Source organism: Dermacentor silvarum, chromosome 1 (genome assembly GCF_013339745.2).
Source record: "Dermacentor silvarum isolate Dsil-2018 chromosome 1, BIME_Dsil_1.4, whole genome shotgun sequence".
In the NCBI taxonomy this organism is placed as follows: Eukaryota; Metazoa; Arthropoda; class Arachnida; order Ixodida; family Ixodidae; genus Dermacentor; species Dermacentor silvarum.
Genome location: NC_051154.1, coordinates 5,048,331 through 5,060,982, shown reverse-complemented (window position 1 = coordinate 5,060,982; position 12,652 = coordinate 5,048,331). Strand labels below are relative to the sequence as shown.

Below are 12,652 nucleotides of genomic sequence, written 5' to 3'. Positions count from 1 at the left end.
TTAAGAAAACAAATTTAGCCTCAGCTGTAGTTTTGTTGAACTTTCCGGCATGCATCCGAAAGTGCCCGCTTTCAAAAGTGGGGGGGCAAACGGCCTACTTTGCCCCCCCACTTTTGACAGTGGGGGGAGGCAAGTGCCCCCCTGCCCCCCCAGTAGATACGCCTATGACCTGCTGCAGCGCGTGCCTCCCTAATATCTATTTCGCTCGCGACCTCAGCCTACTTTTCGTTGTTTTGTGTCTCAGCTAGCGCGTTTCACTCGGCCCACTCAACCGTATTCTAGTGCACACTAAATAAAGCCTCCCTGGCCGTTCCGACAGCAGCAATAACATCCGAGAGTAGCCGCACGCGCGGCGGCCACTTGCCGGAAATGCCAAAAAATCCATTGTTATAAGCGCGAAAATTACTAGAAACTGTGGGAGGCACCGTCCCACGGTGTGCAGAATGGGAAGTTTCACTCTTTTCCGGAGAACGAATCCACGCGCTGTTCGCGGCCACTACTGGAGCACACAAGCCGAAGCAGTTATGGCACAGCGTCGCGCAGTTTCGGTCAATTTTCTTTGTTTGGTGCAGTTTGGCGCAGGTAATTTGTGTTTGTATCAAAATAGCCCAATTGGCGCAAGAGTCCCACCCCTGTATGACATCAGGAAACTTGTTTGTGAATACCAGCTAAGCTTTTCTCAACCCACATTTCTCAAAATGTACCTGAATGCGTGCGGGGCCCATGACATGTGGTGCAACAAATATGGATTTATATTTTCAGAAGCATATAAATGAAGCACAGAAAAGTATTTATGTTCTTTTAATTAGCCACAAGGCGTCACTTGTATAAAGCACAGCACAAGTCATTTACATGATACTGATATGATTGCACTGTCAATCATCATGCTCACCCTACATGTTTTCTCTGCAGGGCGCTGAATTCCACTACATCCACTTAATCTAGCGTTGCTTGTAGCACTATTGTGGCAGGCTGAGCAGCGTGCTCTGTCCTGCAGGAAGATAGACTACATTACGCGAGCGTGACAGCTGGTATGATATGTCTTCGGCTGCTTCAAGCCGCCGAAGTTCCACCAGCGCATCGCCAGCCTCGCCAAAAGCCTTCGCAAGCAGAGCTGCGGCCTGCGAGTCACCCTCTGCCGTGATGACAGCCGCCTTCTTGTGCTGCTCGGCTTTCTCAACCAGGAAGCGAGCCCGCTCAGCCTCCTGCTGGGCCACCTGCTTCATCTCGACGGCCTGTGTGAACTCCTTGCCAAAGGTCAGGTGCGTCTGCAAATCAAACAATTCACTTGTAAAACAGCTTCTTTCCCACTTGCAGCTGCAAATAGCCAGGAAACTAAGATGCACACTTAGAAAACTAATTGCACGTAACATACATTCATAATCAAAACATTGCGCTTACATTTGTGCATTCAATCACATATTTGACCATGGGTAGGTGTCATGAGTCAGACGCCGGCGGTACACGAAAACGAAGAAGACGAAGTTCGCGGAGCGTCCGAAACCGCGCGAGCGCTCGAGACAAGCGAACCGAGGTGTAATCCGCCAGGGAGAAGCGACGAAACATTATCGACGTGGCTCTTGGACTGGAAGGTCGCTTCATCGGACATGCTCTGACGACGGGAGTGCGGAGAGCCCGGCCACGAAGCTCGTGACGCTGGCAAGGCCCAAGCGTGGCTGTAGACCTCGGAGACGTCCGGGCGAAGCTGCTGGGACCGGCTGCCGCTGCTTCACGGTGGTTGCGGTCCTCTTCGCAAGAATCCCTCTTCCTCGGCCGAGCCCGAACAACCGAAAAAATCACCAGGACACCGGGTCGCCATGCAGATCGGCGAAAGGCGAAGAACGCTTTCGTTAGGCCTAACCAGGCAATTGACACGGCGGCGGTGGCTACCGGGGCACCAGCCACGTACAGTAAAAGCTCGATGATACGATCACGGCTAATACGAATTTTTCTGTGGTCCCGGCCGAGCCCCATTACTTTGCAACGTGCTAGAGAACGGTTGTGACGAATCGATTTTCGGCCTGCGTCGGGTGATACGAATAAACGCCGCCCCACTGACGGCCGCGAAAGAGAACAGCGCGCAGTCACGCGCTTTCTCCCGTTATCTTTTGGTGCGGAGGCGCGGACGCGGCGCCGGACAGCGCGGACTCCGCGACTGGGCGCGAAGAGTTTGAAGCGGTGGCGCTTTTGTACTTTTCCTCCTTTTCGGCGGCCGCCCATCGGACGGAGTGGCTGCTGTGCTTCGGGCCGCGTTCTTTGTGTTTGCGCCATTTTACCTAGTCGCAGCGAGCTATGTCTACCAAGATAGGATTGTCTACCGAGATAGAAGGACATTAGAGACTTTTTCTTCAAGAAGTAAATGCTTTTTACGTACATGTGCCTGAGTGAGTTCATCTCTGACTCTTTAATTTAGCTACAGTTGAATCTCGTTAATTCGAACACGCTTATTTCGAACATACCGCGCACCGACAATGCTCTTAGCAGCGCGCCAAATCACGCGGCGGCGCCTCCGACCGGCATTGCTCCGACACCGCCGTAGAGCAAAAGCTCAGGAGAGACCCCTCAATGCCGCGCGCGAAGGAACGGGGAAAAAAAAAATAAAAAAGAACCCGCGGCGGAAATTTCACCCTCTCTCAAATTGCAAGGTCGCCGTTTCTGCATCGTGCCGGAACAAGCGTGTACGTGCCGACTAGAGTGTTCTAGACAACCGTATTCTAGCACACACTAGTGCCGACGTCTCAGCCACGCGGATAAAATGGCAGTGAACCCTTCTCCTCTATTTTCTAGTCACATGTTGACCTTGCACTGCCGCAGCGCAGAGGGAAGCAGCGGCGGACGCGCAGTCGGGCCAACGAAACTGCTCACGCCCGCAAACGCTCGCTTCCCGGTAACGGCAGAAAACGAAACTTCAGGGAGCGGCTAAAATAAGCTGGCGCCAGCACGGCGGCGGGCGCGCACGGAGATGTGCGCACGGAGTCGAAGGTGAGAGAGCTACGAGGGAGTTGAGAGGGAGGGCGAGGGGAGCCACCGAAGCGGCGGAGTTGACGCGGCCAAATCCGCTTCCATGCCGCCCTCCTCCCTCAACTTCGACGGTCTCCGCGCGCACCCGTGTGCCGGCGCCGCCCGCTCCCTGAAGCTTCGTTTTCTGCCGTTATCGGGAAGCGACCGTTAGCCGGCGTGGGCAGTTTCGTGGCCCGCGCTTGCTATGCGCTTGCACGCCGCGATATTTCACGACTCGCACCGTTCGTGCATCGTGCATATGGTGCACGAATACTTCAAAAATACGTCCTTTTAATTCGAACAAATTTCCGGGCCCCTTCGAGTTCGAATTATCGAGATTCGACTGTAGTTTTAATTGTGTTTCGATGATACGAATTTCGGCTAATACGAATATTTTTCGTGACCCCGTGAGATTCGTATCATTGAGCTTTCACTGTATTCAGTCAGGTCGACGGAACCGCGAATCGTCGGCACTTATGGCACCAGCAACACTCCGAACGAGCACGACGTAGACTCAACGACAAGAACTTTAAACTGACGGTCCGTAAGAGCCCACATTTCTACATTGTGTCGCAGTTAGGCCGAGTCAGGGTGGCCAGACTTTGATGAGTCAGGGCTAGGACTGACTTAAGAGACTTTAAGACAGAGCTAGGCTCTGGAACCGAAATAGTTTTTTTTTTTTCAGTAGTTTGTATTTAGTCCAAGTCTTGTGTTTACGTCTGAGTGAACATTTTTGTTGAATTATGGTTTTAGTTTTGTGGTGCCACGTATTTTTCCCAATCTTGTGCATATTAAATCCTTGTTTGCTGTGCTGCCAGTCGTATCTCTCCTCCATCGAGGGTAACGCCCTGTGTGCAACCCTCCGGCTCCCAAGTAGAAGGTGACATATTGGCGAGCCTGCCAGGATACGGCCTAGCCACCGATACTTGAGAGTCGCAAAGATGGAGTTGAAGCGGTTGGCGGCAGTAGCAAAGGATTTGAACATGACTAAAGAGGAGGCGATGTCATTCTTTGAATATGCTCGGCAAGTATGGGATAAGCAGCAGCAACAAGCACGCGAAAATCATGAGCGCGAGAAGGAAATTTTAGAGTTGAAGTTAAAGTTGGCAGAGATGAACGCAGGGTCTCGCGAGGGGTCGATTTCCCACAGGTCGGCGTCATCCGACTCGACTTCGCCCAGGCCAAAACATATTTGCCCCAGGAAGTTGATGGCTCCATTTGATGAGCGTAGAAATGATTTAGATGCGTATTTGCATCGCTTTGAGAGAATAGCGGTCGGGCAAGGCTGGGCAAGGAATGAGTGGGCCTTAAGCCTGTGTCTAGTTGGTGAGGCATTAAGTGTGTTTGCGGATGCCCACCGAAGAGAGTTTAGACTATGATAAGGTGAAGAACACTTTATTGCAAAGATTCCGACTAACCGCTGAGGGTTTCCGCGAAAAGTTCAGGTCTTGAAAGCCGGAAGATATGGAAACTGGAAAACAGTTTGCATGTAGATTGACAAACTACTTTGAAAGATGCATGGAGTTGTTAGAGGCCAACAAGACATATGAAGGAGTGCGGGACAAGGTCGTAGGAGAACAATTTCTCGCCAGGTGCAGCGACAGTCTAGCGATATTCCTCAAGGAGAGGAAATTAAAAACAGTAGAGGAGATGGCCGCGCATTCAGATCAGCTCGTACAGGCGCACTAAGGAATTTAGGAAAGAGTGACAATGACGAGCCGATAGCAGCAGTAGGGGAGACGAGGTATCGGGGTCCAATGAACAGGCAAGGGACACCATGTTTCCTTTGTAACCGGCTGGAACATACAGCAATGAACTGCCGGGTCAGGGATAATTGACGTGGTCCACCAGTGATTTGCCAGCTATGTCAAAAGAGAGGTCATAGGGCGGACGAATGCAGATCAAGATACGTGGACAAAGCAGCATGTATGATGAAATGTAAAGAGGATGGGCCGAGAGAAAAGAACATGCCCATGGTGGAGGGAGAAGTACAAGGACACAGGGCGACAGTATTGAGACACACGGGGGCGTCTTGGTCAGGGAGAGTCTGGTACCACCCGAGAGCATGACCGGCTACTTCAAACCAGTCATTTTGGCGGACAGGTCCGTTAAGTATTTACCAGAGGCGCGAGTTCAAGTATCGACAACATTTTTTACGGGATCGGTCACAGCTAGGTGTGTAGAAGATCCTCTGTATGACCCGATTTTGGGGGATATATCAGGGGTGAGAAGGGCGGATGACCCAGACCTTAACTGGAAGAAGACAGAGGAGGTAGAGAAGAGGAAAAAGCCAGAAGCGCTAGAAGAGGAGGCACCTGAGGTAGAGGTAGCGGTGGTAGTACAAACGCGAGCTAGGAGTAAGAGTACTAAACCTTTAACACCATTGCAGGTCACGAACATTAAGGGGTTGAGCATAACGGCGGCTGAATTCAAGGAATTACAGGAGAAAGAGGAGTCCTTACAGAAGTGCGTACATAAGATAGGAGAAGTGGTACGAAGGAAAGGAAGTCGAAACGTGGTGGAGTTTTTCAAGAAGGATTTATTATACCAGAGGTGTGTGTTCAATTCGGGAAGAGAGGTGCAGCAGTTGGTGGTCCCGAAGGAACTGAGGGAGAAAGTACTGAAGTTAGGGCATGATAATGTAATGACAGGTCACCAGAGGATAAAAGACACGTTAGAAAAAATAACAGAAGATTTCTTTTGGATCGGGGTACAGAGCGATGTGAGGAGATACGTCAGGTCCTGCGATGTATGTCAAAAGACGATGGCTAAGGGGAAAAACAAGGAGAAGACTGGTGTTTGCATGATTGCTGAAGGGAAGGTCGCATGCAGACTAGATAGCACCCGTGACGTCGTAAAGAAAAAGGTCCCGACTGGAGAACCCTTGATTCAGAGTAACCAGAATAAGAGGATGGACAACATCCCGATCGAGGTTTGTATACCCTAAGAGCAGAAGAGAATAGAGAAAGAAGTAGCTCCACCTCGGAAAGATAGGAGGTCGATAAGTGATGTTGAGTCCAGGGAGCACCAGGCACTAGACATGAGGGGACACTGGGACTCAGAGAAAAAGGGCGAAGGAGGTAGATACCCGAATCACCCTAGACATGTAACGCATACAGGTAGGAAGGAGACTCGCAGGTGATGGAAAAGAAAACACCGTAATAAAACGCAGGTGCACGAGAAGGGGTGAATGTCAAGCAAAAAACAATGAAGCCAGAGTTCAGGCAGAGACCTTCCAAGCTGCACAAGGGTAATGCCTGTGTACCGGAGGGTTGCACACAGGCGTTACCCTCGATGGAGGAGAGATACGACTGGCAGCACAGCAAACAAGGATTTAATATGCACAAGATTGAGAAAAACACGAGGCACACAAAACTAAAACCATAATTCAACAAAAATGTTCACTCAAATTTAAACACAAAACTTGGACTAAATACAAACTACTGAAAAAAAAAAAACCTGTTCCGGAGCCTAGCTCCGTCTTAAAGTCTCTAAGTCAGTCCTAGCCCTGACTCATCAAAGTCTGGCCACCCTAGACTCGGCCTAACTGCGACACAATATAGAAATGTGGGCTCTTACGGACCGTCGGTTTGAAGTTCTTGTCGTTGAGTCTACGTCGTGCTCGTTCGGAGTGTTGCTGGTGCCGTAAGTGCAGACGATTCGCGGTTCCGTCGACTTGACCGAATACGTGGCTGGTGCCCCGGTAGCTGCCGCTGACGTGCCAATTGCCTGGTTAGGCTTCACGGAGCGTTCTTCGCCTTTCGCCGATCTGCATGGCGACCCGGTGTCTTGGTGATTATCGGTTGATCGGACTCGGCCGAGGAAGAGGGATTCTTGCAAAGAGGACCGGAACCACCGTGAGCAGCAGCAGCCGGTCCCAGGAGCTTCGCCCGGACGTCTCCGAGGTCTACAGCCACGCCTGGGCCTTGCCAGCGTCACGAGCTTCGTGACCTTCCAGTCCAAGAGCCATGTCGATAATAATGTTTCATCGCTTCTCCCTCGCGGATTACACCTCGGTTCGTGTGCCTCGAGCACTCGCGCGGTTTCGAACGCTCCGCGAACTTCGTCTTCTTCGTTTTCGTGTACCGCCGGCGTCCGACTCGTGTGAGTAGGAAGCAAAATGTGAGGCACGAATTAATCAAGGACATAATAAAGCAAAACTAACTGTGCATTGTACCACTGACTGCACATACAGAAGGTTTTCTAATTATTAATAGAGCATCAAAAATAATTTTCGGACACTCTTTTCCGATGTCTCATTGGTAAAGTACAAGCTGGACACCCGTTTTTTGACGACCTGTAGTGAACAAGGTGTAATAAAAAGATGTGCACTGCGGGAATCTAAATTAATGCGGAACATTTAGGGCTGTGGCATCACTCGGAATGTCATTGCCTACACCACCGAGGCATCACAGAAAGGCTAAGCATTGGCGTGTTGAGGTCGGAAGGTTTAAGGAGGGCTTTATTTTAAGGGTGTTTGAATAATGACATTTTCAACTGAATATTCGAGAAAAACAATCAAATCGAATATTTTATTTGGTTAATTATTACTTACATTATTTATACAGGCATATTTAAATGTGTGTGATGCCGTTCGAAAATGGATGTCCAGTCAAGTGAGGAGCTTGTACATTAGAAACAACGGTTTCAGTGCACAATGACAATAAAACAAAAGCATGTTTCCAGATGACAGAGCTACACTACAGCACTGCACATTGTTTTAAAGGGATGCTACAGAGCTGTAGTAGTCTGATGTGCTCTGGGCAACAAAACGACAACACACAGTAGTGCAAGCACAAAAGGGCACCTATTACATACCCAGAGACCACGTGCGTCTTCCCCCGCTAGTCGCCCTCTTAGTTTGCTCTTTTAGATCGTGGTGACCAGAGTTTCCTGGTGTACAGACATTAATCGGTGGAGTGCACTGTTACTGTGTTGTAGCCTGCCTGCTTTTGTAGACCAACAGACGCCACTGACTGAAAGGGCGGCAATTGTTATAGTCTACAGCATTGCAACTTTACAAATACTATAACTGGGCCTGCCTGGAGCCCAAACCAAGCTCGAAGCTTCTAGGCCTGAGCCAGGCCCAGATCCGAGTCAACCACTGCTTCCCCGGCCCGTGGGCCAGGGTTTTCAGGTAAGCCGGTGCAGTGCTATAACTCAGTCACCCGGTGTTGATCGCATCTGACTGATCAGAGAGACCTCGCCCAAGCTTCCACTTAATCACTTGATCAGAGAGACGCATGTACCATCTAATACAGCTGCCAAGCGACTTCCCGACTGAATCGTGAATGAGCCCAAGAACCTGGTGTGCACTAGCAACCACCACGCGACGGCTACAGCAGTAACTACACTAAATCACGCATGCCACTACTGCTGCTTGTGAAAAACGGCACCATATCACAGACATCGCATTCTCAGGACTGTGATCAGAGCTTTGACAGTGGCCATGTTGACAGCCCGGCGTTAGCTATAACATCTGCACGTTCAACATTTGCATCTGTGGTACAGTATAGACTACTATAATGTAACCGCTTATAGTGCAGGACCGGATATAATACGGTCTTTTCAGACTCCCATTAATTTTCCCATAGCACTATGTATACGCGTATCGCTTATACAGTTAAACCTGGATATAACGAAATTGACAAATTCCCGAAAAACTCCGTTATAAAGAGGATTTCGGTATATGCAGGTTCGGCACGAAAATTTGAAAAAGAAACTCTTACTGTATTTACTCCGTTCCAACGCGCCCTCAATTGTAACGCGCACCCGTTTTCCGTTTTCGTCGAAGCACTCATCCTTGGAATGTCACACCAGGTACCGGATGCTTGGACGCGTGTCGTTTCGCACAAGCGCGAGGCATCGGAAACGAAGAGCGAGCGTCACGATGGTGTCGTAGCGTCGTATGGTGTTACAGTAGAACCCCGCTGTTACGTTCCGGGGGGCTGCGTTTTCCCGGCTGTTACGTCGTTTTCGGCCGGTCCCAGCACAGCTCCCATAGAACCCAATGTATTGGTAACAACGCTGTTGCGTCGCAACTGTGGGACCATTCCCGCATCATACGTTGCGAACTGCCACCCCGCACCGGCCTGAGCGGCCACTTTGAGTGTTCATGTCGCTTGGCATGGTGGCTTGACGATGGCATTGGCCGCCGAAAGTGCCGGGGGCGACAACTATGACGTATTTTCGGTTTCCGCCAGCTAAAGTAGGGCCCTTGAGATCCGTAATTGCTATGTAAAGATGGTGTCTATGACACATTGTGGCCCTAAAATTGGTTTTGGCTCATAGATATTCCGTATAAAGTCCAAGGGCGATAACGCAGTCGCTGCGCGCCGTATACTGTAGGTGCGAGTGAAAACGTGCGAGGGGAGCCGACGACCGCGTCTAAATCTCGCGCGCGCAAGAAAAGCAGGGAGGAAGCGCGCCTTCTTCCGTTGCGCTCGAGGCACCGGTGAGGGAGCGAGGGGGGAGGGACAGCGGGGCGGCGTTGTACTGTACTCTGGCATCAACTGCGTACTGCGCGGCGGCGGCGCGCGGTCGCGCGGGCCGTATCTTGAAAGCGATCTGCGTTGGGGCAGAGCCTAGCAGTGTAGGTGCATCGGCGGCTCGTAGCTTAGTGCGTGCTGTGTGTTTTTGGCACTCAGTTTGCGTTGAAGCGATAGACAACAGCACGAAGGTCACTTCGCTCGCTTCTCCAACGGCGCTTCCACACGCCGCCTGCGTGTGACAACGCGTGTCCGTGCTCATCGAGTGTGATGCGTCACAGCATGTACCAGCTAGCGCTTCAGTAACATCAACTGTAAAAGGAGAGAGTGCCGGCCTGGCGGGCTAGGCCAGCTGCAGCAAGCGGCAGGATCAGGTTTGAATGAAGGGAGGGGGAAAGGCCACGCCCGCGGCGGCAAGATCGCCAGGTCGAAGGATGCAGGCCCGCCTCGCACACGCACGCACGCACACGTGCGATCGCTTCGCATTCTGTCGCGGTGGAGAAGGTGCTTCCGGTTGCTGCTCGCGCAAAAATGACAAAATTTGGGGCGAAATCTCTAGGTTGTCGGAGGGGAAAATTCGTTGCCTAGCTACCGTAGTTTCCTCTATGTGCGGCAGTACACACGTGCTTAGGCAATACACGTACATGTACACGTGCTTAGGCAATGGTCTACCGTCGGTCTTCACGTTCTCCGTGTCTGCTCTATCAGCATGAAGTACTGAGGTCATCATGATGCCGCATTTAAAAGGAAAGTGATCATGTGTGTGTAGACGGACGGAAATCGGGCCGCATCATGGGCGTTCGGAGAATCCGAAACTTGCGTTCAGGACTGGCGCAAACAGAAGGAGAGGATTTTTGCCAGCAAAGCAATACGGAACGGTTTTGAACCGCAGCAGGACGCAATCTGAGATGATCCACTTCGGCGATACGATCGCCTTGGCCCTATCTTGTACGCAATCTGCGACGGGGAAAGCCCGCCGTGCGCCATGTTTTTGCCGCTTATAGGTCGCGTTGAAGCGAGAAGCATGATAGCACGAAGGGCAATTAGCTCGCCGCGCTTCATCACTTGAGCGTTTTGACAGTTCGTTTCCACGGTCAATGAGCGAGATGTGTTCATGTTTGCTTGTGCGCGCATGACACCGTGCTTGGTAATTTATTTAGTAAGTGAATACGGAACCTAGAGCACGGTGACAGCGACGGCAGAAATGCGCCTGGAGTGTCCATTATCACAATAAAATAGTTGTTTTGGTTATAGTGCGGTACCGCTTATAGTGTGGATATTCGAGACTCCGGCGACTTACGTTATAAGCAGTCTACACTGTACATCGCCGCCATGCTTGTCCACCCACCAAAACGACATGATTTATTGGCATCCCCTTTGAAATGGGGCGATGACAAATAGTCACCTAGCCTGCTATCAGGTATGCTATCCATGCTTTTCCTTCTAGCATTCTTGTATACATCTCTTCAACCTTTGTTTCTCTTCCTCAAAACTTCTCTATCTACCTTGTACCGCTACCTAAGCCTGTAACTGATCCGAACGTACCAATCTCTTCCCTGCTGTTTTCCCACCAATACTCTAAACGTCTCTTGCTTATCTCGGCTGCTGACCGGTTGATACTTCTGTCTACTTTAAATTTAAGTGCTTCTGGAAGTTGTACGTTACCTACAGTTATCACTAGGTGAATCCCTTCGCATTCCATTAGGATGTGCCAAGTGGTCTCCGGATTTTTTGCTGCAGCACACATATGCCTCATCCAGTCGCAAATATTTGCTCTGGTATGTATTAGTCCTTGGGCAACCATCTAATTTTACCTTCTAATTTCTTTCTTCTCAATCTTTGTAAATGTCCATGGTCTTTTTGTTTTTTTGAATTCCAATTCACTATCTCTGTTTCTCTCACCTTTCTGATGACTCTTGGTTGTCTATTTACGCTTTCATTCACCCTGTACTTGGTTGCAAACTTTCTTGACAGGTGCCCTTACACCCTGAAACCTGGTTGTGCACATCTCAACCACATTTTGCAGTTACCAATTCGCTGCTGGTGTAAAATTTACACTCTCAAGGGAGTAGAATGTACTTGGTTTTTGCAATATTAGCTCTGCGTTTGTCTGGCTGAGCTCTGCGCCTCGACTGTGGCCCCTTACGATTATGCCTCTGCTCACCTGGCTATCCACCTGCAGGTGCCAGACATGCTCGAACTCTCTAATGTCGTCTGTGCCCACAGTGCCATCTCTGAGCTTTATCGCTATCGCCTCTGAACGACGACAACCCTCTAGACCAGGGGTTCTCAGGTACGTTCATCCCAAGGAACCCTGCTAAGCACCATAAAGTGCCAAGGACCCCCCCCCCCCCCCCCCGATTTAACCGAATTATCGAGGGTATCAAGAAAACAAACAAATGCTGCACTACGTCAACACGGTTTTATTTACTCAATGAATCGTCAAATCTTGTTTCTATTTAGCACAAGACCAGTGCGGAAGCTGAAATTCTCTTCATCTCATGACTGATTAGCGCTAGCAGCGGCGAAGGCCTCGCGACATCCTTCGCGGCGCGCGTTTTCATCTGAGACGGCTTTGCACCAACGGGCGCACATCCCGATTATTTTTTCGCCACTCAGCTGCTCGCCAACAAATTGTCCGTCCATCGCGATGTAGCCGGTGCTTTTTATCTTCGACAGCTTTGCACTGAGTAAAAGCGAAACTACTGCTTGCCGCAACCGCTATTCATGGACGGCGACCTTGCGGTTCAGAAGGCAGGTGGCTGACGCACGCACCAACTTGGGGCCGTATTCTGAAACGTTCGCCTAGGCGAAATCAGCGTGCGCGCTGATTGGCTGGTTGAACAAAATTGAATGATGTCGGGCTCAACCACCCAATCAGCTCATCCAATTTTGCTAAAACAGCCAATCAGCGCACGCCTGAAAGCGAAAAAAGAAATTTCGCCTAGGCAAACGTTTCAGAATACGGCCCTTAAGTCAAAACGAAACTACCTTTCGCGGCAAGAAGTGCGGACGAAACCGCGGCCGCTATCGACGCGATCATGGACGGTCACTTTACAGTTCAGAAGGCAGGCGGCTGACAGACGCACCAAGTCAAAACGAAACTACCTTTCGCGGCAAGAAGTGCGGACGAAACTGCGGTCACTATCGACGCTGCCATGGGA

At 50.5% G+C, this 12,652-nt stretch overlaps 1 protein-coding gene across 2 annotated transcripts in view; it reads right to left on the bottom strand.

Moving 5' to 3' along the window:
* Positions 1-784: 784 nt before the first annotated feature.
* The window catches only part of LOC119456223 (prohibitin 1-like), a 48,846-nt gene continuing 36,978 nt past the window's right edge, over positions 785-12,652 (bottom strand). For both annotated transcript variants that reach the window (XM_037717870.1, XM_049660873.1), the window contains exon 6: positions 785-1,268. In XM_037717870.1, the coding sequence (XP_037573798.1) occupies positions 960-1,268 (309 nt within the window). In that variant the 3' untranslated portion in view covers positions 785-959. The remainder of the gene's footprint in view (positions 1,269-12,652) is intronic.